General features: G+C 41.5%; 1 protein-coding gene across 2 annotated transcripts in view; it reads right to left on the reverse strand.

Annotated features, from left to right (window-relative positions):
* The window catches only part of mfsd6b (major facilitator superfamily domain containing 6b), a 65,667-nt gene that overhangs the window by 24,871 nt on the left and 13,541 nt on the right, over positions 1 to 27,255 (reverse strand). For both annotated transcript variants that reach the window (XM_072261680.1, XM_072261681.1), the window contains exon 2: positions 8,358 to 9,907. In XM_072261680.1, the coding sequence (XP_072117781.1) occupies positions 8,358 to 9,871 (1,514 nt within the window). In that variant the 5' untranslated portion in view covers positions 9,872 to 9,907. The remainder of the gene's footprint in view (positions 1 to 8,357; positions 9,908 to 27,255) is intronic.

Genomic DNA, 27,255 nt, shown 5'->3' on the forward strand with positions numbered 1-27,255 from the left:
ATCTACACAAACCTTCTGTCTGCTAATCAATCCTCAGTCCACATCATAACGTCGTTAAATATCGTGAAACAACTGATCAAAGGACTTCTGAATATTGAAACACACCTCATTTTTTTCAATTCATCTTTGGTTATAACCTCAAAAAATTACAGTTGTGTCAAACATGAATTCTCTTTAATAAATGCAAATTAACTCTACCCAACCCTATTATATTTAAGGTCACTGTCACCACCATTAATAATAGATTTCAGCACTTTTCCCACTATTGATAACAAATTAACATGCCCCATTTTTCCTTCCCCCTCCCCTCTTAAACAGCTGATGTTTCTACCTAATTAGTATGAAGATTCCAGAACCAACAGAATTTTGGAAAATGACAACCAATCTATTGTCGGTTCCACAAGCACACTAACCTTAGGATTTAGTTACTTGGAGGCTTTAATCTACTTTAAAAATTATTATTTTTTCACCAACGTGTTGCTTCCTAGTGTTTGTGAACATATTGTAAAAATTAACCCTTGGCATTTCTACATAGCTTATTGAAGGAAATGTTTTATAAACAAGCACGACTTTTAGTGTTGTGTTTTAATAATGCCCTTTTATCTCCTGTTCATTCCATGTGATCACTGTCGCCACCACCCTCTCTCCTCACCTATTATTAGTTATTCTTGAAAGACAGCCAAGCCCTTATTCCGGAGTCTAACTGGATGCAACAGCATGGGAGTGCACGCTAGTTATGAAATACGTGTACTTCAGATTAACCTTTGATCCTTTTCCCTTTTACAAAATGTGACGCCCAGAAAGGCACTCCACCCACGAATGCCAATGTCTAAAGTGGCACGCCGATGCAAACGCCCAGCAAGGCGCTTGCTGGTTCCGTGGGACCGTCCCCATATTTACCGACACACTTAAAGCCCTAAACTAACCTTGCAGTTCCAGATCATTTCAATTCCACCGCCCCCAACCCGCCCATACACTGGGATAGTGTCCAGAGACGGTGTAGTAATGCCTCACTCCACCCCAGAACTCAAACATACAGTAGATCCGGTTAGTTCACAGCCCAATGGATACAACCAGGTCTCAGGATTCAGGTTAGGTAGACAGGCTCGACCGGAACCCATGGTGTATAAAGCCGAGAGAGAGAGAGAGAGATATGTTACATGACCCTTAGTAAACAGATTTGAAGCTAGGTAGGTTTGCGAGTTTTACATTGATGTTTTATATCGTTTTCTGATCAGTGGAAGTTGTCATAGGGTTGGCATCTTGGTGGATTGCTGGTATATACAATTGACTGGATGAAATTTGAGCAAATGTGTATATGATGTTAGGAAACTAAGATCAGTTCAGTAAGTATAGATAAGTCATTATCAACAGGCACATGATGAAAAAAAAATGTTACTGATTTAAAAAAAGACCTAAGCATTGGACAGAAGTAAGTAAAAGGCTGTTGAACGAAGGCAGTTCTAGCTGGGTACATACATCTATTGATGCTTCTGGACACATCTTCAGTGATGTTCCTGGAATCATCGGGTGTTTAGGGTCTTTCAACATCATACAACTTCTTCCAGGTGACCCAGCCGGGGCTGATCAGACCCCAGCTTGTGTCCAGATGGCTAGCTACTTATGACTCCATGGCTCCCCTCTTTTGAGCCACAGCCATCTTGAGGCCCTCTCTGCCGCATCGGTGGTACTGCGGATGGCTCTCCTCTTCCTCTCTCCCTCGATGCCCAAAATGCTGAGGCTCTAACTAGAGAACGGGCTATGAATCCCCTACAACCAACCTCCACTGGGAGACATCTCGCTCTCCATCCAGCCTGCTGACAGTTGCTGACCAGTCCTGCATACTTGGAGAGCTTCCTTTCAAAGGCCTCCTCCAAGCTATCTTCCCATGGGACTGTCAGCTCCAGCAGCACCACCTGCTTAGTAGACTCAGACACTAGGACAATGTCTGGTCGCAGGGTGGTGGCTGTGATATGGTTGGGGAACTTCAGCTGCCCTTCGAGGTCCACCAACAGCTGCCAGTCCCTTGCAGAGGTCAGAATGCCTGCAGATGTTCTTTTGGCAGGTATTGGCTGCTCCCCAGCTCTGACAAAGGCAATGGTCTGCTTGGAGGGTCGAGACCGCTTCGCCCACTCAATTCCTGCGCTGATGGCTTCAGCGATGGTCTTCAAGACCTGATCATGCCTCCACCTGTACCGTCCCTCACCAAGTGCCCTTGCGCAGCCGCTGAGGATGTGCTCCAGGGTTCCTCGCTTGGAGCACAGTGGGCACGCAGATGACTCTGCCTTGCCCCATGTGTGCAGGTTTGATGGGCTTGGAAGCACATCGTACACTGCCTGGATGAGAAATTGGATGTGGTGTGGTTCGGCTTTCCAAAGATCAGCCCAGGTCACTTTCCTCTCAACTGCATTCTCCCATCTTGTCCAAGCTCCCTGTTGCTTCATTCCCACTGCCTTGCAGGCTCTCGTCTCCTCCACTACTGCTCTCACCTCCTCCTGAACTAGACGACGCCTTTCCTTCCCTCTGGTGACCATTTGGGGAGTTGGAAAGGCCAGCTCGGCCTCGTGTGACCACTCCCACCAGCCTCCTGTGACGCAGCCTCGCCTCTGCCTCCTGAACAGCTTCCTCTGCCCTCCACTTCCTGACAGTACTTACTTGGATCCCTGCTCTAGAGAAAACTATATTTTTTCCACAAGTATTACAAGCCTGTTTCTTTGTTGATACCAATCAATTTGGATGACCTGTACAATATGTCAGAATGCTGGATGTAGTCTGAAGCACAGGTACTTTTGATTAAACAAACTTTCAAATAGATTTAATGTACTAATGGAAATTTTAACTGTAAAATATATAGTATATATGCAACATATACATAAAATTGATGCCTGGCTAGTCATATTCTGTTCAATGTATTCCACGTTATAGCAGAATGATTTTAACTCATACATAAAAAAGCCCAGTAAACTCACTGTGTCAGAGAATATATAACTGAATCTGGGCAGTGAGGTGGGGGGGGGGGGGGCGGGAAGAAGGAAAAAAAACCTTAATTATCAAATGACTTGAACCCTTGAATTCAAACAATTTAAGTCACTGATTAAAATGGCCTGCAAATAAAGTGCTTTATTCTTCGAACTCATGACGGCAATAAATTTTAATCTAGAGCAATAAAAACTTCTCATCTGCTGAACTGGAATTGACATTCAATTTATAAGGTTTTCCAAATAGCAGGAAGAGGGGTACTTTATAAGGGAGTGACGGAAAAGCCAGAAGGTACCTTCTAGTAAACCCCAAGGTTAAATGCCGGCAGATTTGCCGATTGTAGTAACATCATGGTCACAGTGAGACTGATCTCCAGATTTTATACCACAGCGGGAGACTATTTGAACCTGAAGTATTCATCCTTGCCTGGTGACGAACTTCTCTGTGCCATAGCCATGATTTGTACATACAATGCTTCACTTCATCCAAATACCAGAAGCTCTTGGAACTTTTGATGACAGCAGTTTCAAGAGCATGAAATTCTTTGGTATTTCAGGTTGTTTAGTGCATATAGTCATATTGCTAGAATAATATAAAAACACTGCAATACAGATTTGAAGAGAGCTGGAATTTGAAGTCAATTGCTGTATTAAGCCGTCCACATTAAAGCCCCACTGTGGGAAATGGGTCTTGTTCAACGATAAATTTCCTTAACCCTTAGGTGTTCTGACACCTGCTGAGCATAGAACTTTCATTTCTGTTACATTGAAAAGGACTTTTATCTTTATCTGTCCATACATTTTAAACTCATTGTATCTCTAATCACATCTTTCTTTTACGCATAAAGAAGTTTCATCTGAGGCAGATTATGCAAGTGATAACTTTCAGGTGAAAGCACATCCAGTAGAAATCTGGCCTGTCTTCTCAGTGTGAATCACCTTGGTGTATTTAATGTGTTCTGGGATGAGTTGTGCACCCAGTGGTGGTGTGCATTCTGCTGTGCACGTTTTCTCCACTGCCAGCTGAGAAAAAAGGATTTGGGGGCAACATATGACCTTTATTGTTCATGCACAGAGAAAAGCTACCACACAGCTTGCAGAGTATGGCATCAGTACTGTCACATCTATGTCCTGCATACAACATCTCTTAGCCATATCTTTCATTGAATAGCCCTTTGGGGAACTAAGCCATTTTACGCTCCCTTCATTTAACATGGCCACTTTGTATAAACCAATTTGGAGCTACCTACTTGGATCATGGGCCTTTTGTTCAGCTCGCTGATGGCTTGGAAGCTTGCACATCACAGGAGTTGACTGAACTGCATCAGGTGGAGGGTTTCCAAATGCACAGGAGATTCCTGAGTCCCTCCCCTTCCTCATGACTTCTTGTGCAGACTTTTCTGCAACTGTGGTCTTATAGAGCTCTTTTTTGTCACTGACATACCTCCCAGCCGTCAACAAAGCAGAAGTTCAGTTGGGAGCTGTGCAGCTGATTGGGACCACACAGGATCCATTTCAGAGCAAATCTTTGCCAAATTAGAATCACAGAGTCATAGAAAAGTACAGGACAGAAACAAGCCCTTCAGCCCATCGAGTCCATGCCAGAGCATTTAAACTGCCTACTCCCTTGTCCTGCACCAGGACCATAGCTCCCTATACCCGTACCATCCATGTACCTATCCAAACTTCTCCTTAACACTAAAATCGAGCTTGCAGGCACCACTTGTGCTACAGCTCGTTCCATGCTCTCACGGCCCTCTGAGTGAAGAAGTTTCCCCTCATGGTCCTGTTAAACTTTTCACCTTTCACCCTTAATCCATGACCTCTGGTTGTAGGCTCACCTAAACTCAGTGGGAAAAGCCTGCCTGCATATCTACACCCCTCATAATTTTGTATACCTCCTTCACAGATTGTGTCAGAACCTGAGATAGTTTATATCACCTGAGGGAAACCTAGTTTCTCAACACAAGTGTCTCTGACGAAGGGTCTCGGCCTGAAACATTGACTGCACCTCTTCCTAGAGATGCTGCCTGGCCTGCTGCGTTCACCAGCAACTTTGATATGTGTTGCTTGAATTTCCAGCATCTGCAGAATTCCTGTTTTTTGTCTCTTTAGGAGTTATTTTACTTATTTCTCTGTTCAAACGGACTGTTGTAATGTCAAATGTGAACAGCAGCCACAAACACATAGATTTCATCCACTGACATTTGCAGATAAGTAAAAAACAGCAAGCAATTTACAGATACCGCAATACATATTATGTGCCTATATCTTTAAGAACTATGTGTGCTCTTTGGCATAACCTTGTATGAATTGTTATATCACCAGTGCTGTTGGCTGGGTGTTGTTTGCCATTAACAAAAAAATACTGAAGGTCCATCCTTTCTGCTTTCCTGCAAATATGCACCATGAGGTTTATGAAATGGTTTGGAGTATGAAGCAATACCTTATGATAAGAAGATTGAGAAGAAACACTACAAGTCAAGTGATACAATTTTACAGGTTCCAGGAACAAAGACAGAAAGAAAAAGTTTTGGGTGTGGACAAATACTTGAAGATTGCTGAACAAGTTTATTCATAGAGAAGCAAAGTACAAAACTGCCAAGATTGTTTGCTAATACATTATTCGGCCTCACTCAGATGGAATAACGTTTTTAGTTCTGGAAAACACAATCTATGAAAGATCTAAAAGATTCCAGGCCTCGGTCTCTAAATGGCTTTGCAGTCTTCCAGCTCAATTTTCAGCCCATTTAAAAAGTTCTATTTTAACTCTGTCCCCTGAAATCCATATAAGGGATCCCTGCTGGTTTGTAGGCAGAGCTTATTAACTGACGCTGACAAGTGAATTATTTTAATCCATGGATGTGTGTCTAACCCAGACAAACTAAAAGGATCAGAAGATCCACTCAGGTTCTGTACATTTATGATAGTCCTATAAAACATGAGTAATCAAGCCAATCCGACATCAGGTGGCAGTTTGGCAAGAGATAAATGATGTGCCAAGTGCAAATTGTATGTAAATCGTCTGACTTTCAGCACTTAATTTTTCTTCTCACTTTGCAGGGAATTTGTATATTTTTAGAGGCAAGGTTGAAATCAGTAACAGCAAATGCAGCCAACTAGCCCTCACCACTGAAGAATAATTAAGATTCTTTAACATGAGATTCTGCAGATGCTGTACATCTTCAGTCATGCACACAAAATGCTGGAAGAATTTAGCAAGAAAGGCAGTGTGTATGGAGGGAACTAAACAGTTGACATTTCGGGCTGAGAAGTGTCTCAGCTCAAAAGGCAAGTTGGTTATTTCCTTCCTTCCTAATGCTGTCTGACTTGCTGAGTTCCTCCAGCATTTTGTGCGTGTTGCCCAAGATTCTTCAAGTTTTTTTAACTCACTGAGTTATAGATCAGGAAAATACCAATTTTAATTCCACTATGTCTTGCGTTAGACGACATAGATTGACAGTGCAGAAGATAAACTTCATATCACTACCACCAAATTAGGTAGGTAAATCAGTTAGTGAAAAAAATGTAAGAAGTCAGTATTAGATTTGGATTTGGAGTTGCCTGATTTTAATACTGTGAAGTTTGACCAAGCAGGTCTTTCAATAAAAGCTGGACTGTTTTGCATTAATTATATGAAAGTCCCACCTATTTAATCCCCATCTTTGCATTAACTAATTTCTCCTTCTTTTGTGGTCATTCCCTGCTGCCTGTCTAAGTAGTTGGAAATGTCCAATGCCATTACTCTCGGGAAGAGGAATTTACCCAGTGTCCTTCAGTATTTAGCCATCACTACAACAAAAATTGGTCAAATATTTGAAGGTGTTGATATTCCAAGTAGTGTTTGGAGAATTCAGCCAAACATCTTATGAATGAACCAACTAGAACACAGGTCTGTTCTCAGCAATTCATTATAGTGGGAGATATTAACTTGTCAGTCATTTGGTCTTGCAGAAAAAATGATTAGTTGGAGATGTCTATCCAAGAATAAAGATGAAGGAAAATATTAACAGAAATTAAGAAACAAAGGGAAAAAGATGAAGATAGGAACAAACAGATAAATTAGTTGCTACATTGATACTTCAAAAGCTTGAAATATAATGGATAATGTTGTACTGAAAGTAAACTGTAGCAGTAGAAGGTTGTTTGACTCTGGGGAGACTAGACCCATTCCCTATCAGAGTTGGAGGGCAGGATCTTCCCAGCGACACTTAAAACAAAGATGAGGATAATAAAGTGGTCTCATTGTGGCGGAGGGAAGGAACAGTTTATAACCACAGAGATGTCTGATCATGGTTAATCAGCTGAGAGTATTGATCGTGGAGAGAGGAGAAAGTTTGCATTGCATCTATCCAATTGTTGGGAGCTCTGAGATAGAGGTTGAGTGTGTACCATTGCAGGAGTGGGTATACTGAGTAGGTATTTCAGAACCTCCTTCCCTCTCCTTCTATTCCCCACTCTGGCCTCTTACATCTTCTCCTCACCTGCCTAACATCTCTCCCTGGTGTTGCTCCTCCTTCCATCGTCCACTCTACTCTCCTAACAGATTCCATTTTTCCAGCCCTGTACCTTTCCCCTGACTTCACCTATCACATTCTAGCTTGTCCTCCTTCCTCTCCCTCTTCCTTTTTGTTCTGGCATCTTCCCCCTTCACCTCCAGTCCTGATGAAGGGTCTCGGCCCAAAACATCGATTGTTTATTCATTTCCATAGATGCTGCCGGACCTGTTGAGTTCCTCCAGCATTTTGTGTGTCACTCTGGATTTCCAACATTAACAGAATCTCTTGTGTTTATTTCTGCCTCTTGTCCACAACCAATGCAAAAAGACAATAACCTCATGAATTCAAAAACTATTGTATTTAAAATGAGGATACATAACCTCCTTTAAATATATAAATGATCTGTTCTCCTCCTGAAATCAGATTGTTTAAGAGCTTCTAATAAACCTAGAGGATGTGGTTTTTGAGTGGATGGGTTCCTCTTTCAGATTTGTATCTTTAGCAATGATTCAACCCTAACCCAAATAACACTGGAGGACCCAGGAAAACAGAACTAAAGAGCCCAAACTGAGCAACGAAATTTGAACCAAATGCATAATTTCTATACTCTACATGCTTTGGGAGGTGACCAATCTGGCTTGAGGAAAGTCAAATTTTAAAATGGAATCTGATGCTTTCAGTCATTCTCCCTTTGTGAGACAGCAGTGCTCTCAGTCCTATAAGGTCCACCATGACCTGGGACTTACTTTTCCCTTGCACTCCTATTGTACAATGCAGAATTATGATCTACAAATAGATGGGAAATTGCAGCCTTCAAAATCCTGTTATAATGCGAAGCATGTGCCACATCAAGGAAATGGGAGGCAGTGCAGTAGCTTACCTAATGTGACCCACCAGTTCGATCAGCTTATGGCTCAGGAAATAGGCCGTCAGTTCTGAGATATGGCTGAGGACTGAGCAGATTCCAAAGAGTGTAGTTGACCCATTCAGATCTTCCAAATGCCAGTAGAGGAATGTGAATACAAAGCCGTAACCAAAGCCCATGAACCAGGCTACAAATAGCACAGAACCATATTGCACACTGCAAATCATTTTCAGCAGCACATTAAATTCAAATGTCTTTTTCCCTGTGCCCCTGGAAGCTTCAGCATTGCCATTGACTTCAGAACCTCCCACTGAAGAATTCTGAGCCACTTGCTGAATTTCGATAGTATCTTCTCTTTTGTTCTCTTCAGTTTTTAAATGACTGTAATCAAATCTGAATTGGGTTGATACAATCAATGCTAAAGACATCAAAACACCAAAAACAATAAAAGTTATTCTGTAGTTCTTATAATCTGTGATTTGACAGCCATCACCTTCTATAACAACATCAATGTGAGTATGGTCAATCGAGATGCCAACTGCCAGCATGGTTAAGCCCCAGCCCAAGGAGCCCCACATTCGCTGCAATCCATATCGGTCTCTGTGTTTGCCGAGATATTGTAAAGTAATGGTGTCCACGATAGTGACTGCAGGAGCACTGAAAAACTCTCCACTGATAATAACCAACAGAATCAGTAGGAAAATATTTTCAACTTCTCTCAAGTTGTAAGTGATCTGTTTGTCTGCCTTCACTGTTGAGGCTGAGGTGGTAGTAGTGTACAATGTCCTGTTTGGATTTGCTGTCGAATTGTCAGTACCTGGCGCAGATCTTTTCTGCAAGGTGTGATCTTGTTCTGCATTAAACAAGGTAAAAGAAATACCATGGTTTCCAAAATATCTGAAAGGCTGACTTGGTAAAATATCTCTTTTATGTATCCGACTTTTGTTGGAGTTGTTTTGAGTTGAGTGGTGTGTAGTCATCGCAGTAGAAATCATTGAGGACGTGGAGACATTTGGAGCTGCTGTGGTAGGTAGTGGATTCCTTGATTCACACCTTATGCTGGCAGGTTTCACAAAACCAATTCCAAGGTTGAAAACAATCCAACACATAAGTGAAAAGAGAAGGACAACCTTCCCTTTTCTAAATCGATCTGCAATTACTCCCCAAAAAGGTGCACTGCAGAATTCTATAAAATATCTTATTCCCACCAAGAGTCCACTTTGGCTGGCCAATATGCCAAGCTGTTTATAATACACTGGCAGTAGTGGGATTAGTGATCCATAGCCAGAATAGAAGAAGAAGTAGAATACTTTGGAAACAAGAAGGTCATCACTAATCTTTAAGCAACGTCTCTCCAACCAATCGGGTTCCTCTGCTTCTGCTGTTTCTGTTTCTAAATGAGCAGGAGTGGGGGAGGATTCATTTCTTACTTCAGTTGATAGTGTGTTGAAAGGCTCAGCAAGAACATATTTTGTCTTTTGTTCCTCTTCATCATCAGAAAGGATGGCAACTTTGTCTTCACTCGCCATTGTTATTTGGTGAGATGCTCAACTTCCAATAATACCCTAGAAGAGACGAGAAAATACTTAGAACATTTGTGATATTTGCATGTAAAAGAATGACTAAATCTCACTTAATTCTTCTACTACTGAATTTCAGGAGAACCTATCTCCTTCTCATACTGAGATATCAAACAGGATGGTTTACATTTATTGAGCAGCTCTTTTTATTTTTATATTTGCTTTATGCTCAGTTCTCAAGTACAGTGTGGGAATTTGGATGGAGCTAGCTTGGCACCTGCAACTCTGCTATCTGTCATCCTTATCTGTTTGCCAGAGTGAGAGATAATTAGTACTTTAGTTTTATCTATTATCGTTGAAATACTTACTTAATGATGGTATTAGGTTCAAATGCAATCAATTACTCTTTTCTATCAATTTTGGAATTCAAAGGCTGCACTTATAAGTATTATTGATATCTGGGAAATGAAGTCAATCGTTTTACATTGGAGAAATAAATTATGTTCATCTTTCTTGCAGTCAAGATCACCTGCCTTCTGAATTCTTTGTGGCCTACTTCTGAAACAGCAGACATACGCAACAGTGCTCATTTCAGAAGAAAATTATTTTGTTTTGAGTCTCCAATTACAGAGATAAACAGGCATACTTTATCATTTCTTAATAGAGAAACTTCAAAAAGCTGAGGAAATTTAAAAAATGCTTAAGTATTTTCATGCTATGGTTTTGTTGGCAAAGGCCGGTGAGTTAATGAACAATGCAGACTCAGGAAGCTTTTGGCTAGATTTTTAGTCCACACTGCAGTAATTGATGTTGGCAGGGTTGCTTCAAATGACCTGGATTAGAGCAGGGAATTGGCCAAGTTCACTGAGCATTGTTAGAAGTGTTTGTGTATATGAGATACAAGTCTATCTGTTGGTAAAACAGATCATTATATCTCACTACTTGATATACATGTAAAGAATGTTCATTTAGTTTTAGTTCAGCAAGAAATAAAGAACAAAAAGAGTAGGAAAGAAATTGAAAAACATTTTTAAAAAAGAACCTTCCTAATTAAAGAGTCACCACCTGCCGTAACACGGCAGCCAGCAGCATCCATGCGTATTTGAACTTGCCTGCTTAATAGCAGTGATACATAATGCCAAATTCTGAGAAGCAGGGGAAATAAAAACCTTGGGAACCTGCAGAACCTGCAGCTTTTGGTATGCTGGCCTTTATAAATCAGAGCATTAAGTATAGGAGTTGGGATGTAATGTTAAAATTGTACAAGGCATTGGTAAGACCAAATTTGGAGTATTGTGTACAGTTCTGGTCACCGAATTATAGGAAAGATGTCAACAAAATAGAGAGAGTACAGAGAAGATTTACTAGAATGTTACCTGGGTTTCAGCACCTGAGTTACAGAGAAAGGTTGAACAAGTTGGGTCTTTATTCTTTGGAGCGTAGAAGGTTGAGGGGGGACTTGATTGAGGTACTTAAAATTTTGAGGGGGATAGATAGAATTGACGTGGATAGGCTTTTTCCATTGAGAGTAGGGGAGATTCAAACAAGAGGACATGAGTTGAGAGTTAAAGGGCAAAAGTTTAGGGGTAACACGAGGGGGAACTTCTTTACTCAGAGAGTAGTAGCTGTGTGGAACGAGCTTCCAGTAGAAGTGGTAGAGGCAGGCTCGATATTGTCATTTAAAGTAAAATTGGATATCTATATGGACAGGAAAGGAATGGAGAGTTATGGGCTGAGTACAGGTCAGTGGGACAAGGTGAGAGTAAGCATTCGGCACAGAGTAGAAGGGCCGAGATGGCCTGTTTCCGTGCTGTAATTGTTATATGGTTATAAAACTGGCATCTCTTTTAGGAAACATGTGAAGGCTTTAGAGGAGTGCAGAATGCATTCAACAGGTAAGAGCCAGTCAGTCAGAAACATGAGGGATTTCATTTCTTTGGATTGATTGGAGAAGCTGGAGTTCTCTCAGAAACAGGAGACTGTAAAGAGATCTGATAGAGGTATCCAAAATCATGTATTGCAGGAAAGGTAAGACAGTATGGAAACTGCTTTCATTAGCAGCGGAGTCAAGGATAAAATACAGATAAATTTTAAACAGCCAAAAATGATATGAGGAAAACATTTTCTTTAACACTGTGAGTGGCCAGGATCTGAGATGCACCACAAGATGGTAGTGGAGGCAGACAGTTGTGGCTTTCAAAATAGATCTTATTAATATCTGACATTAAAACAAGAACATTGCTAAAATAAGGGTGGAGATGGGAGAACTGGTATGAGCTAGATTGCTCTTACAAGGAATCATAATGCTGCAATCATTACTTGATTCAAATATGCACAGATAATTCGTTCCCAAAACAAACAAATTTCATTTGAATTAAAGTAGCAAAGAATAAAAAAAATTACAAATGGTAAAATTAATGTATTAAAACAGCAGCATTCTTCCAATGTCACTGTCATTTTTTTTAAGATGGACTATGCTATTTATAGCTACGTTTTCTCAGCAATCTGGCCCCATTTACAAAAAAAACTGTGTTGTCAAGGAAAGGCAGTGCTATCTTGCAATTTATTTTGACACAACATTTCCTCTGTGCTAAAGGAATTTCCTCTGAGCTCTGAACTGGTAATCAAAAATGACAAACCAGTAATACGTTGTGTATTTGACGTTAAACAAGAGTATCTTTGCGTTCAAACTCCTGTCTCCTGATGCAGACATTCTTCTCCTGGCCCAGTTGTAACAGATATTCAGGAGGAGGTGAGAGAAAGGCTTTTGAGATGAGAATGAAATAGTGTCAATTTAACATGAACCTTAGGGTTCCTGTTGCTCTGGCTTGCCAGAAGAGACTGACTGATGTATTTTGAAACCATACCTAACAGCAACAGGAAACAGATATGTGGGAGCAGCAACATCAGTATGTCGTGTACAGAGCAAAACCTAGATCCAACTATCCCACACGGATGTAGATCTCCAAGTTGCAGCAGAATCTGCCTACTGCAGACAGACATCCCACCTCTCCCGGAAGTTCCGGGAGTCTCCCGCATGTTAATAGTGGCTCCCTGATGCCCGCAAATTATATACAACATCACGGAAATCAATTTTTTTGAGAGCGAGCGAGAGAAAAGCAAGAGAGAGCGCGAGAGTGACCACGAGAGAGAGCACGTGCGAGAGAGAGCGAGCGAGAAAGCAAGCAAGAGCGCAAGCAAGCGAGAGGGAGAGAGAGCGGGTGAGAGAGCGACAGAGAGCGAGCGCGTGAGAAAGCAAGCGAGAGAGGGAGAGAGAGCAAGAGAGAAAGCAAGCGAGAGCGCGCGAGTGACCACGAGAGAGACAGACAGACAGAGCGCGAGCGAGAGCGCGCCATTGCAGAGTGTTCCAAAAAAAAATAAAACGTACGTCACCCCAGACTACACTAAAGTGTACCCCTGCCTAATAGGGGTCAAAAATAATGACAGTGTTGCTCGCTGCGCTGTTCGCAACAATGACTTTTCTATTGCCCATGGTGGGTTAAGACTGTAAAAGACATGTTGAGGTGAGTTTAACAGGTGTCATTCGTTCATTAGCATAGCTAACGTTATTTAAACTAGCTGGCCAGCTGCTATGGAGCTACTCTATTGCAGACATCCCACCTCTCCCGGAAGTCTCCCGCAAATTGATGGTGCTACCTCCCTGAAATAAGTTTTTGCAGGGTGAGATGTCTGTGGAGACCAGTCTTTTCTTTGGACACAGAAATTAAGTAACCACAGGAAGACAATTATGCTCAACCACAAAGGATTTGCAATGAGTGAATAGTAGCACTCCTTTGGGGTTAAACTCAATAGCCATCAAACACGGATACAGGATCATAATGGGATTTTACTTTACTTATGAAATTTGTGTCAGAGCAGCCAGCACAATGCACAGTGAGTGCCCCATTAAAATTCTTTCCCCCAAACTGCATGGACTTTCCACAACAAAAGATGACCCCAGAAACTATGAGGAAAGATGGTGTAAGGGGGACAGCAGTCTCATAGATCTGTAGCATGGGCACTGGAGGCCTATGTGCAGGGGATGGATAGGAAGAGAAATGTGATCTATGTCAGGCACCCACAACACAGTTAGTGGTGCAGGTATCGTTGAGGCCTCACAGCAAGGTCAAAGCCCGAGGATCTAGATTTCATACCAGACATCCCACATCTTCTGGGAGTCTCCCGCATATTAATAGTGGCTCCCTGATGCCCGCAAGTTATATACAATATCACAGAAATCAATTTTTTTGAGAGCAAGAGCGAGAGAGAGTGCGCGTGCGCCATGGCAGAGTGTTCCAAAAAAAGAAAATATAAAAAGTACGTCACCCCAGACTACCCTAACGTGTACCCCTGCCTAATAGGGGTCAAAAATAATGACAGTGTTGCTCGCTGCACTGTTTGCAACAATGACTTTTCTATTGCCCATGGTGGGTTAAGACTGTAAAAGACATGTTGAGGTGAGTTTAACAGGTGTCATTCGTTCACTAGTATAGCTAACGTTATTTAAACTAGCTGGCCAGCTGCTCAGGAGCTACTCTATTGCAGACATCCCACCTCTCCCAGAAGTTCCAGGAGTCGCCCACAAATTGATGGTGCTACCTCCCTGAAATGAGTTTTTGCAGAGTGGGATGTCTGTCATACCATAAAACATTTAATGTTGTCACAGTTGTAGTCAAGATCTGTCATAAAGGCATCGAAAAGTACAGCACAGAAACAGGCCCTCAGGTCTATGCTGAACCGTTTAAACTGCCTACTTTCATTAAACTGCACCAGGATTACAGCTCTCCATACCCCTGCCATCCATGTACCTATCGAAACTTCTCTTCAACCTTGATATTGAGTTCGTATGCACCACTTGCACTGGCAGCTTGTTCCACACTCTTACGGCCCTCTGAGTGAAGAGCTTTCCCCTCATGTCCACCTTTCACACTTAACTCATAACCTCTAGTTGTAGTCCCACCCAACCTCAGTGGAAAAAAGCCTTCTTGCATTTACCTCATATGCACCTCGCATAAATTTGTATACTCCTATCAAATCTCCTCTCAATCTTCTATGTTCCAAGGAACAAAGTCCTAACCTATCCAATCTTTCCTTATAACTCACGTCCTTCAGACCCAGCAACATCCTTGTAAATTTTCTCAGTATTCTTTCAACCTTAGTTACATCTTTTCTCTCGGTAGCTGACCAAAACTGCTCACAATACTCCAAACTAGACCTCACCAACAACATATGCAACTTCAACAATGTACTCAATACATTGATTTATGAAGGCCATTGTACCAAAAGCTTCCTTTACAACCCTATCTACCCATGATGCCATTTTCAATGAATTATAGACCTGTATACCCATATCCCTCTGTTCTACCACACACCTCAGTGCCCTACCATTCACTGTGTAAGACCTACCCTGGATGGTGCTACCATAGTGCAAAGCCTGACACTTGTCTGCATTAAATTCCATCTGACATTTTTCGGCCCATTTTTCCAGCTGGTCCAGATCGAGCTACAAATCATGATAGTCTTCCTTGCTGTCCGCTACTCCCTCAATCTTGGTGTCATCCACAAAATTGCTGATCCAGTTAACCACATTATCATCCAGATTGTTGATACAGCTGACAAGCAACAATGGACCCAACACCAATCCCTGCAGCACGCCACAAAACATAGGCCCCCAGTCAGAGAGGCAGCCACCTATTACCACTCTCTGGCTTCTCCCACAAAGCCAATGTTCAATCCAATTTACTACCTTGTCTTGAATGCTGAGCAACTAAACCTTCTTGGCCAACCTCTCATGTGGGACCTTCTCAAATGCCTTTCTAAAATCCATGTAGATAACAGACACTAATTTGCCTTTATCAACTTTCCTAGGAGCTTCATTGAAAAACTCCTTGAAGATTGGTTAGACATGACTAACCACACATTATGCCATGCTGACCTCTTTAATCTGTCCATGACTATCCAAATACTTATATATCTGGTCCCTTAGAATACCTTCAAATAACTTTCACACTACTGATGTCAAACTCAGTGGCCTGTGATTTCCTGGTTTATTTACAGAGCCTATCTCAGCAGCTGAACAACATTAGCTATCCAATGATCTTGTACCTCACCTGTCACGAAGGGTGATTTAAATATTTCTACTAGGGCCCCAGCAATTTCTTGCTTCCTGTAAGGTCTGAGGAAACAACTTGTCAGGCCCTGGGGATTTATCTAGCCGATTTTGCCTCAGGACAGCAAACATCCCCTCCTCTGTAATCTGTATAGAGTCCATGAAGTTGATGCTGCTTTGCTTCAGCTCTACAGACTCTGTGTCATCTCCTGAATAAATACAGAAGCAAAAAATCCATTCACAATATCTCCCATTTCTTTTTGTTCCATCCATGGATTACCATTCTGATCTTCCAGAGGACCAATTTGTTCCTAGCAATGCTTTGGTTCTTAACATAGCTGTGTATCCCTTAGGAGTCTCCTTCACCTTGTCTGCTAGGATAAACTCATGCCTCCTTTTAGTCCTCCTGATTTATTTCTGAAGTGGTCTCTTACATTTTTTGTACTCCATTTGCTCCTACCTGCTTCTACCTGCTATGCACCTCTTTTTTTTCTTAACCAAGGTCTCAATATTTCTTGAATACCAAGGTTCCCCAACCTGTTACCTTTACCTTTTATTCTGTCAGGCACATACAAGCTTCATACTCTCAAAACTTCACCTTTGTAGGCTTCTCCCTTACCAAGTACACCCTTGCCAGAAAACACCCTGTCCTAATCCATACTTGCCAGATCCTTTCTCAACTATTAAAATTGTCTTTTCTCCGATATGGAACTTCAACCCGCAGACCAGACCCATTTCTTTGCACATGTACTTTGAAACAAAAGGCATTATGTTTACTAGATGCAAAGTGTGTTTCCTTATACAAACTTTTGTTACCAGCCCTGTCTCATTCCCTAATAGCAGATCAAGTATCGAACATTCTCTCATTGGGACTTCTACGTACTGATGGTAGAAACTTTCCTGAACACGTTTGACAAACTCTATCCCATCTCGGCCTTTTACAATTGGGAGTCCCAGTCAATATGTGGAAAGTTAGAAACACCTACTATAACAACCTTATGTTTCTTGCGACAGTCTGCAATCTCTCCCCAAATTTGTTCCTCTGTATCCCTTGGATGTTGGGCGGTCTGTAATATAGCCCCATTAATGTGGTCATACCTTTCTTATTACTCAGTTCCACCCATAACCCCTCACTAGACAAATTCTCCAGTCTGTCCAGACTGAGAATTGTGGTGATATTTTCCTTGACTTGTTTCACCACCCCTCCTCCTTTAATCCCTTCCGCTCTGTCATGCTTAAAACAATGGAATCCCAGAATATTGACCTCTCAGTCCTACCTCTCATGTAACCAAGTTTCACCTATGGCTACAATAACATAATTCCAGGAGTTGATCCATGCCCTGAGCTCATCTGCCTTTCTTACGATACTTCTTGTATTGAAATATACCCAGCGCAGGACACAAGTTGCACCATGCTCAACCTTTTGACTCTTGACTTTGTCTCAGGTGCAGCACTAGGAAACCTTCCCTCTAGTATATTAATCCCCCTCTAGTTCAGATGCAAACCGTCTCTTCTGTACAGGTTCCACCTTCCCTGGAAGAGAGCCCAATGATCCAAAAAAATTATGCCCTCCCTCTACACCAACTCCTTAGCCACCTGCTAATCTATATAATCTTCCTATTTCTGGCCTCACTAGCACATGGCACAGGCAGCAATCCTGTGATCACAACCCTGGAGGGTCCTGCCCTTTAACTTAGCACCTAACTCCCTGAACTCACTTTGCAGAACTTTGTTATTCTTCCTATCTATGTCATTGGTACCTAAATGGACCACAATCTCTTGGCTGTTCACCATTAGACTTAAGAATGCTGAGGACTCGATCCAAGTTGTCCCAAACCCTGGCACCCGAGAGACAACATCCCATCTAGGAGCCTCCTCTCCATTCCTCCAACTAATGAATCCCCGATCACCATAGTTCTCCTCTTCTTCCACTTCCTTTCTGAGTCACAGAGCCAGACCGCTGTGACTTTCCTCTGCTAGATCATCCCCTCCAACAGTATCCAAAGTGATATACCTGTTGTTGAGGGGGATAGCCACAGACGTACTCTTCACTGGCAGTTTAACCTTTTTCTCCTTCCTGACTGTAACTCAATTTCCCATGTCCTGTACCTTGGGTGTAACTACCTCTCTATCTATCACCCCTTCAGCCTCCTGAATAATCTGGAATACACCCATTTCCAGCTCCAGCTCCTTAACGCGGTGAGTAACAAGTTGCAACTGGATGCACTTCTTGCAGATGAAATCACCAGGGATGCTGGAGGTCTTCCTGCACCCCCACAACCCACAAGAGGAACATTCCACTATTTTGCCTGGCATCTCTACTGTTCTAACTGATCAAATATAAAGAGAGAAAAACAATAAACCATGGGGGGGGGGTGGAATTCTACCTACAGCTTTTTCTCTTCTGTGATTGAAGACTCAAAGAGCTAAAGCCTCAAAATCCCCACTCTAACTCTGACCCCTCCAACAATAGCCACTCCAGTTGCCCCTGCCTCACTTTAATTTGTTCCTGCTAACCAATTCCAAATGCTGATTGGTCATTGATCAACAGCAAACTGCCACTAACTGATGCCTCTTCTACTCAATTGGTGAATCTGTAGGAGCTACGTTTTCTCACACTTCCAATTCCAATGGCCGCCACTCCAAAACAACTTCCAAATTACTTAACCGATCTGTTGATACTGCTCAATCCTCCCCTTAGCAAGAACACAGGATTCTTTCCCAAGATTCTTAGGTTCGCCTAACCCTCGAACCTGAATCTCATGCCATGCATAGATTGAGTCAAACCATGTTGCTTGGCATCTGGGACTGAGGAAGATCATCTGCTCCCCCATGGGCTTGAGAGGGACCCATTTTAGATTTGGAACATGTTGAATGACATATGCCAGCGCATCTATCACTCTGCTCCATCACTGGATTTCACATAGTGTCCAAGTAGCACCCTGCTCGCTGGACCTGTTAACTTTATAACACACCTAGCATAGCATGCACATTAGTTACTTGCAGGATAAATTCGTCACCTAAAATGATTTAAAATATATTGAAATGCTTTCTTAATTCCTTAAATATTTTATCTCTGTTTAGCATGATTTATAACAATTTTAATAGATCTTGAATGATCTGGACATCATCACTGACTGCAAATGAGATCAGTCAGCACTTCCAAAAGAGTCTTCCAGTCCTACCTTATCCAGTGCTTTATTTTATCTATTTGGTACATCTCTGAACTGCAACTGGATAATGCTGCTTTCTGGATCCTAAATTCACGTCACTGGCTCCTCATATACTGTCTTCAACAATAGACTGGCCACTAATTGTTAGAGACCCAGACAGATGAACATGCTATTTTAAAGAGTTCAAAATGGCCCAAAGCCAAACAGTCTGATCTCATCAAACAATAACAGTAAGTTCTGTTGGTGTATTTCACATACTGTAATTGCAGCATTTCACATTGAATAGGCTTCTGTCATGCAATTTCTGCTTAGAGAGCAAGAGAACAGTTAAACCTTAAGTGGATTAAACAATGCTATTGCAAATTAAGTAGAATTGAAATAAAGGTTTTCTACCAAATTAGTACTTATCTACTAAAGTGAAGGCTGTGATACTTGGTGATCATTGAATTTGAAGTGTTTTGGTAGGCAAAACAAAAACAGCAGCCCATATATTTACATAAATCATGACCTCACTGTATCTGTCATTGTAAGTTCATATCAAACTTGTTTGTTCATTATCATTTCCTGCATTACCAGCCATGACAACTAATACCAGCTGCTCTCTGGTTGCTCTTGGTTTGAAATACGTACAACAAAAACATCTGCTCGATAAGTACTTCAACTAAACATTGATTGAACATCAAAGTTAATTCAAAGCACAGAAGCTGTTTTTTTCTAATATTGGCTGTCTCTTCGTGACAAAACATCTACAGGCTGCACGGAGATAAAATCTACTAAAATAAAATGACCATCACCATAGATTCATAATGGAGAAAAAAAAGTATCTGAGATGATTCTTTTTCAAAAAAGTTTGAGTCTATTCAAGTCAATGTCACAAAATTAAGATACATGTTGTCATCTCATTCACACAAGGTCCCAATTAAACAAATTAAATTTCAGACACCAGCCTATTTTTAAGACGTCTTTTTTTTTTGCTTTAATGATTGTGAAACTTATATACAATGATAGCCAAAGGAATATTTTATTTGATTTAGGATGCTCGAATGCTCCAACCTTTAAGTGACATCATGAAGTTCTATTCCAGTAACATCATGAATAGAGAGTCCATCCCATGGGATCACTTCTCTAAATCTCCTGTGTGGCAGTGGCAACAATGCAAGTTATAGGGGTGAAATCATAAAAGAAACTGAAAATATAATTCCCTGGCAAAATGACATTATAAAGCGAGCACCTGAGTTCATGGGATTTAAATTTCTAAAATATTGATTATCCTATGTTTTGTTCTTATTTGGAAGTTTAAAAAATAGCATAAATAGTGTGTATCTGAGTCACCATCACAAATTGTTGTTTCCATTGCATGGTTTAATGAGCTTAGCTTGACTTATCATCTGGATAGACATCAATCTTGAATCTGAATCTGAATCAGATTTACTAATACAGGTTGAGTACCCCTTATCTGAAATGCTTGGGGCTGGCAGTGTTTCGGATTTTGGATTTTTTCAGATTTTGGAATATATAATGAGATAGCTTGCGACTGGCATCATTTCAGACTCTGAATTTATGTGCTACCAGCAAGCAGTCTTTGTCTTACACTTCTTCACCACGCATATGTATTTAACAGTAAAAATTATTACATACCATTGATATAATGACAATATGATGTGTGCAGGGTAACAAAAGCAGTACAGCAGTATTGGGAGCTGCTCAACAACAGACAATGGCAGGTTTCTGTCTCCACCTACTTTGCCACGTTTTGATTAAAAGGTTATAGCATACTGTATTTATATTTTATTATTTTTAGGTTTTATGTAAAGTATAAAAACAATCAGCATTGTCGACTTGTTCTGCTGTTAGATTTTCATCAGCGACAATCTTCACAAACTCATCAATGAATGTCTCTGCTGCTTCATATCAGCAAACGCTTTATCTTCAAAATTTTTCAAACCTTTAAAAACTTAATGCTGTGCCTTTTATTAAATTTCTGCTAACAGCCTGCTGAATATTCACAATTTCCTTCCGTTTTCGGTTTGTCATAATAGATCTTAGCTTGTTTCATGATCAGCATACCGTTAAGCAGCATGTGTTCACTCCACTCTTTCAATATACATTCGAGATCTTCATTTTTTTGTTTTACACAGTGTTTTCCCATTTTTCATTAAATTCTGTTCATTACATATGTGAGGTCGCTTCTCAGAACTGTCTATGACGTGCAGAGACCCGCACCAGTGATCAAAAAATTGGAAGTTTTCAGATTTTGGAATTTTGAATCGGGGTACTCAACCTGTACTGACATATGTCATGAAATTTGTTGCTTTGCAGTAGCAGTACAGTGTAAAACGTTAAAAAAATTATTGTTTACAAGAAGAAACATAAAGATAAATAAGTAGTCAAAAAAGAGAGCGAAATAGTAAGGTACTGTTCATGAAATTTTCAGAAATCTGATGCTGGAGGGGAAGAAGCCGTTCCTAAAATGGTGCGAGTGTATCTTCAGGCTCCTCTAACTCCGCACTGACAGTAAGAAGAAGGTATGTCTTGGATGGTGAGGGTCCTTAATGAGGGATTCTGCCTTCTTGAGGCCCCACCTTCTGAAGATGTCCTTGATGGTGTGAAGGTTGGTGCCCATGATGAAGCTGGCTAATTCTATAGCCCTGGGCAGCTTTATTGATCCTATGCATTGGAGCCTCCATACCAGGCAGAGATACAACCAATCAGAATGTGCTACATGGTACATTTGTATAAACTTGCTCAAGTCTTTGGTGACATGCCAACTCCTCAAACTCCTAATGAAATATTGCTGTTGGCATGCCTTCTTTGTGATTGCATCAAAATGTTGGGCTCAGGATAGATTCTCTGAGATGTTGATGCCCAGGAACTTGAAGCTGTTCACCCTTTCCACTGCCGGGACCTATCAATAAAGACTGCTGTGTGTTCCCCCAGCTTCCCTTTCCTGAAGTTCACAATCAACCCCTTGGTTTTACAAATGTTGAGTACAGGGTTATCGTTGTGACACCACTCAACAAGCCAATTTATCTCACTCTTCTATGGCTCCTTGTTACCTTCTGAGATTCTGCCAACAATAGTTTTGTCACTGACGAATTTATAGATGGTGTTTGAGCTGTGCCTAGCCACACAGCCATGCGGGTAGAAATAGTAGAGCAGTGGGCTAAGACCACATCCTAGAGGTGTGCCTGCGGTGACTGCCAGTCAGGAGGGGATGTTATTTCTGATACACACTGACTATGGTCTCTCGGTGGGGGAAGTCAAGGATCCAGAAGCAGTGGAAGGTATGGAGGTCCAGGTTTTGGAGATTGGTGATTAGTACTGAAGAATTAATGGTGTTTAACACTAAGTTGTAATCAATAAACTGCAGCCTGAAATATTCTTAATGATGATGTCAACTCTTAATGAAGGTGGTATTGCAACAGCACTTCGGAACAACTTGGAACATATTGAGACAGGATGCAGCATTTTTACTTTGCCCTTTAGAGATTAGTACAGCACAGGAACAGGATCTTCAGCCCACAATGTTGAGCTGAATCAATTAAATTAGTATTCAAATGGCTAACTAAATTAATCTTTTCTGACTACACAAAGTCCATATCCTTCTATTTTCCTTGCATTCCTGTGCCTATCTAATCATCGTCATCATCAGGTGACATGCCCAGTTTGAGCTTTGACTGCCATGGCCCACACACTCCTGTTTCGGGTCAAGTGGATCAATTCATTGGTATTCATTTCCAGTTCTCTGACTGCTGTCTCCATCATCATTTGTCTTTGTCTTCCTCTTGCTTTCTTCCCTTCAATCTTTCCCATAATTACCGTGCATTCTAACTCCTCTTTCTTAATCACATGTCCAATGAAGTTACGTTGCCTTTTCATGATCTCATACATTATTTCTAAACATCTCTAAAAAAAACTCTAAAGTTTCTGCCCCTACCACCACCCCAGGCACCCACCAGTCTGTCTAAAAAAACTTGCCCCCCACCTCGCTTTTAAAACTAACTACATTTCAACCTTTTGAAAAATATATTGTCTGCCTACTCTATCTATGCCTCTCATCATCCTTTATCGGATTTCCTTTCAGCATCCGGCGCTCCAGAGAAAACAACCCAAGTTTGTCCAACCTTTTATTCTAGTACATTCCCTCTAATCCAGACAACATCCTGGTAAATCTCTTCTGCCTCCACTCCAAAGTCTCAACATCCTTCCTATAGTGGGGTGATTAGAACTGTATGCAATAATCTAGATGTGGCCTAGCTAGTGTTTTATAAAGCTGCAAGATAACTTCCTGACTTTTGAACTCAATGCCTCTTCTAATAAAGGCAAGTATGCCATCTGCCTTCTTAACCCCCCTATCAATTTGTGTAGCTACTTTACGGGAGCTATGAACTTGCACCCCAAGATCCCTCTGCTCATCAACACTGCCAAGGATTCTGCCCTAAACAGTGTACTGTCTCTTTGCTTTTGACCCACCAAAATGAAACACTTCACATTTGGATGGGTTGAACTCCATCTGCCATTTCTCTGCCCGTATCTGCAACTGATCTACTGTACATCCTGTTGTATTCTTTGCCAGTCTTCTACACTATCCACACCACCACCAATCTTTGTATCATCCAGAAACTTACTCACCTACCCATCTACATTTTCATCCAGGTTATTTACATACATCACAAACAGAAGAGGTCCCAGTACAGAACCACTAATTACAGACCTCCAGCTAGAGTAAGTTCCTTCAACCATTACCCTCTGTCTTCTGGACAAGCCAGTTCTGAATCCAAATAGCCAATTCAACATGGATCCCATGCATCTTTATCTACTGGGGGACCTTGTCAAATGCCTTACTGAAGTCCATATAGGCAACGTCCACAGCTCTGCCTTCACCAATCACCCTCATCATTTCATCAAAAATCTCAGTCAAGTCAGTGAGACCCGACTTGCCCTATACAAAGTTCATAAAATTCGGCATAGACTCAGTAGGCGGAAGGGCTTTGCCATGCTGCATCTGCATTTCTCTTTATTTCTGTCGAAAAAACAAAACTGTTGTTTACATTCATGAAAATAACATGATCATGTAATCCTTCTAATTATAATCTCTATTCTCTGTTAAGTGCAATTGATGAAGGGGAATTATATTCTGTCTGAAAATTACACTGGTTTTCACAACCCTTAAACAAACCAAATAACCTGCTCACACTATAAATAGCAGCAGCAGCAGAGGTCAAACAAACAGTGAAACAAAAAAAAATCAGCTTGAAAATTCACATTTTAAGTGAAGGTACAAACTGAAGAAAACTATTCAACTAAGTTACACTCAGCGGCCACTTTATTGGGTACGTCCTGTACCTAAGTGGCCACTGCGTGTATATCATGGTCTGAAGCCCATCCACTTCGAGGTTTAATGTGTTGTGCATTCAGAGACACTCTTCTGCACACCACTGTTATAACATGCGGTTATCTGAGAGACTGTCACCTTCCTGTCAGCTTGAATCAGTCTGGCCATACTCCTCTGATCTCTCTCATTAACAATTAGCCACAGAACTGCTGCTCACTGGATGTTTTATTTTGTTTTTGCAGCATTCTCTGTAAACTCTGGAGACTGTAGTGCATGACAATCCCAGATCAGCAGTTTCTGAGAAAACCAAACCGCTTTGTCTGGCACAAACGACCACTGCACAGTCAAGGTCACTTCGATCACATTTCTTCCTCATTCTGATATTTGGATGAACAACAACTGAACATCTTGGCTTGCTTTTATTCATTCCGTTGCTGCCACATGATCAGCTGATTAGATATTTCCATTAACCAGGTGTACAGGTGTACCCACTAAAGTGGCCACCGGGTGTTGATTATAAAAACTACTCTTCAGATGCAATACATGGAACAAATTTAGATTATCGTATTTAAATATATGCAGATGACAGGTATTTAAATTATTTTGAATGGTTTGTAAGGACTGCAGCTATTATGAGAAATCAGTTAATGATTCATGACAAATAATATTTAATGCGTAGGTTAGATATACAGTGTAATGGATTACGGTAAATGTGACTTTGATGTTCACGGTCACACTACTGAAAGAATTTTTCAGTACTCTGTACTCAATCACTAATATAAGAAAGATAGTACAGTGCAATTGTCAGATAATTTCTCCCAGAATTTCTAAAGCAGTAGAAACACATGAAACACAATAATGACAATGTCACTGATAACCATCTCAATAAAACAGAATTTAACCTATGTGGCCTGCCTTACGAGCAAGGTGCATTATTGTTATGGTAATAATGAATTTCATAGCTTAACCAGAAAAGAAGTAAATATCTTAAATTAAATCACCAGTAATTGCAGCCTATTTTAGTGTTGCTTATGTCCCCAAAATCAGAAATCAGAAATCTTGGAAGAAACCAATTTGATCTTATTTCCACATATGATTTTCCCAATCACCTTTGGGTTGGGTGAAATAAATCCCCTTGCAAAGAGGACAGAAATTTCCTCTGTTCCAGTAATGTGGGCTGGTGAATTATTGAATATACCGCACAATCAAAGACTCCCACACTGACTCAAGGTAAGAGCTCCAAACATGAGAAAATCTGCATATACTGGAAATCAAAGTAACACACACAAAAATGCTGGAGGAACTCAGCAGGCCAGGCAACATCTATGGAAAAAAATAAACAGTCGCTGTTTCGGGCTGTTCAGGACAAAGAGGACGAGAAGTCAGAACAAGAAGGTGGGAGGGGAGGGCAGGAAGAAGTACAAGGTAGTAGGTGATGGGTGAATCTGGGAGGGGGAAGGGGTGAAGTAAAGAGCTGGGAAGTTGATTGGTGAAAGTGATAAAGGGCTGGAGAAGGGGGAATCTGATAGGAGAGGGTAGAAGACCATGGAAGAAAGGGAAAAGGGAGCAGCAACAGAGGGGGTGATGGGCAGGTAAGGAGATAAAGTGAGAGAGATCAATAGGAATGAGGCAATGATGAAGAGGGGAAGGAATTACTCAAAGTTCAAGAAATTGATGTTTATGTCATCAGGTTGGGGGCTACGCAGACAGAACGTAAGGTGTTGCTCCTCCAAACTGAATGTGGCCTCATCATGGCAGCAGAGGAGGCCATGGACTGACATGTCGGAATGGGAATGGGAAGTAGAATTGAAATGGGTGATATCGGGAGGTCCTGCTTGTTCTGGCAGATGGAGCACCGGTGCTCGGCAATGCACTCTCCCAATCTACATCAGGTCTCATCGGTATACAAGAAGTCACACCGGAAGCACCAGGTACAGAGGTAAAATGTCACCTCACCTGGAAGGACTGTTTGGGGCCCTGAATGGCATTGAGGGAGGAGGTGTAGGGGCAGGTGTGGCACTTGCTCTGCTTGCAAGGATAAGTACCAGGAGAGAGATCTCTGGGGAGAGATGAACGAACAAGGAAGTCGTGTAGGGAGCGATCCCTGCAGAAAGCAAAAGGTGGGGGGAGGAGGTAAAGATGTGCTTGGTGGTGGGATCCTTCTGGAGATGGCGGAAGTTACAGAGAAGTATTCACCTACCACCCCACTAGCCTCCGCGTGCAGCACATAATTCCCTGTAATTACCTTCTACTTTTATCTTCCCTCCCCTCACCTTCTTGCCCTGACTGCTCATCTTCCTTTCCCATCCTGAGGTCTCGGCCCGAAACGTCAACTGTTAATTCTTTTCCATGGAAGCTGCCTGGCCTGCAGAGTTCCTCCAGCATTTTCTGTGAGTTGCCTCAACGTAAGAGCTATTCAGCTGGTCCCACTTGCCCGTCTTCTCCCTGTTATGCTGCCTTCAGATACTTACCCTACTCCTTTTGAATGTTACAATTGATCCTCCATTACTACTTGAGGCAATGCATTCCAGACCCTAACTACTCACTGTTTAAAAAAATAACTGCTTTCCCCAAGTCTTAAACACAAGAGATTCTGCAGATGGTAGAAACCTTACACAAAATGCTGGAGGAACTCAGCACGTCAGGCAACATCTATGGAGGGGACTAAACAGTTGGTGTTTCAGGCCGAAAACCTTCTTGAAGACCTGTTCTTGGTCCTACTGTGATTAAGTACACTCTTTTCTAATAATCTTCTTCATTTTAAATACTTCTATTT

The sequence above is a fragment of the Mobula birostris genome, chromosome 6 (genome assembly GCF_030028105.1).
Source record: "Mobula birostris isolate sMobBir1 chromosome 6, sMobBir1.hap1, whole genome shotgun sequence".
Taxonomy (NCBI): domain Eukaryota; kingdom Metazoa; phylum Chordata; class Chondrichthyes; order Myliobatiformes; family Myliobatidae; genus Mobula; species Mobula birostris.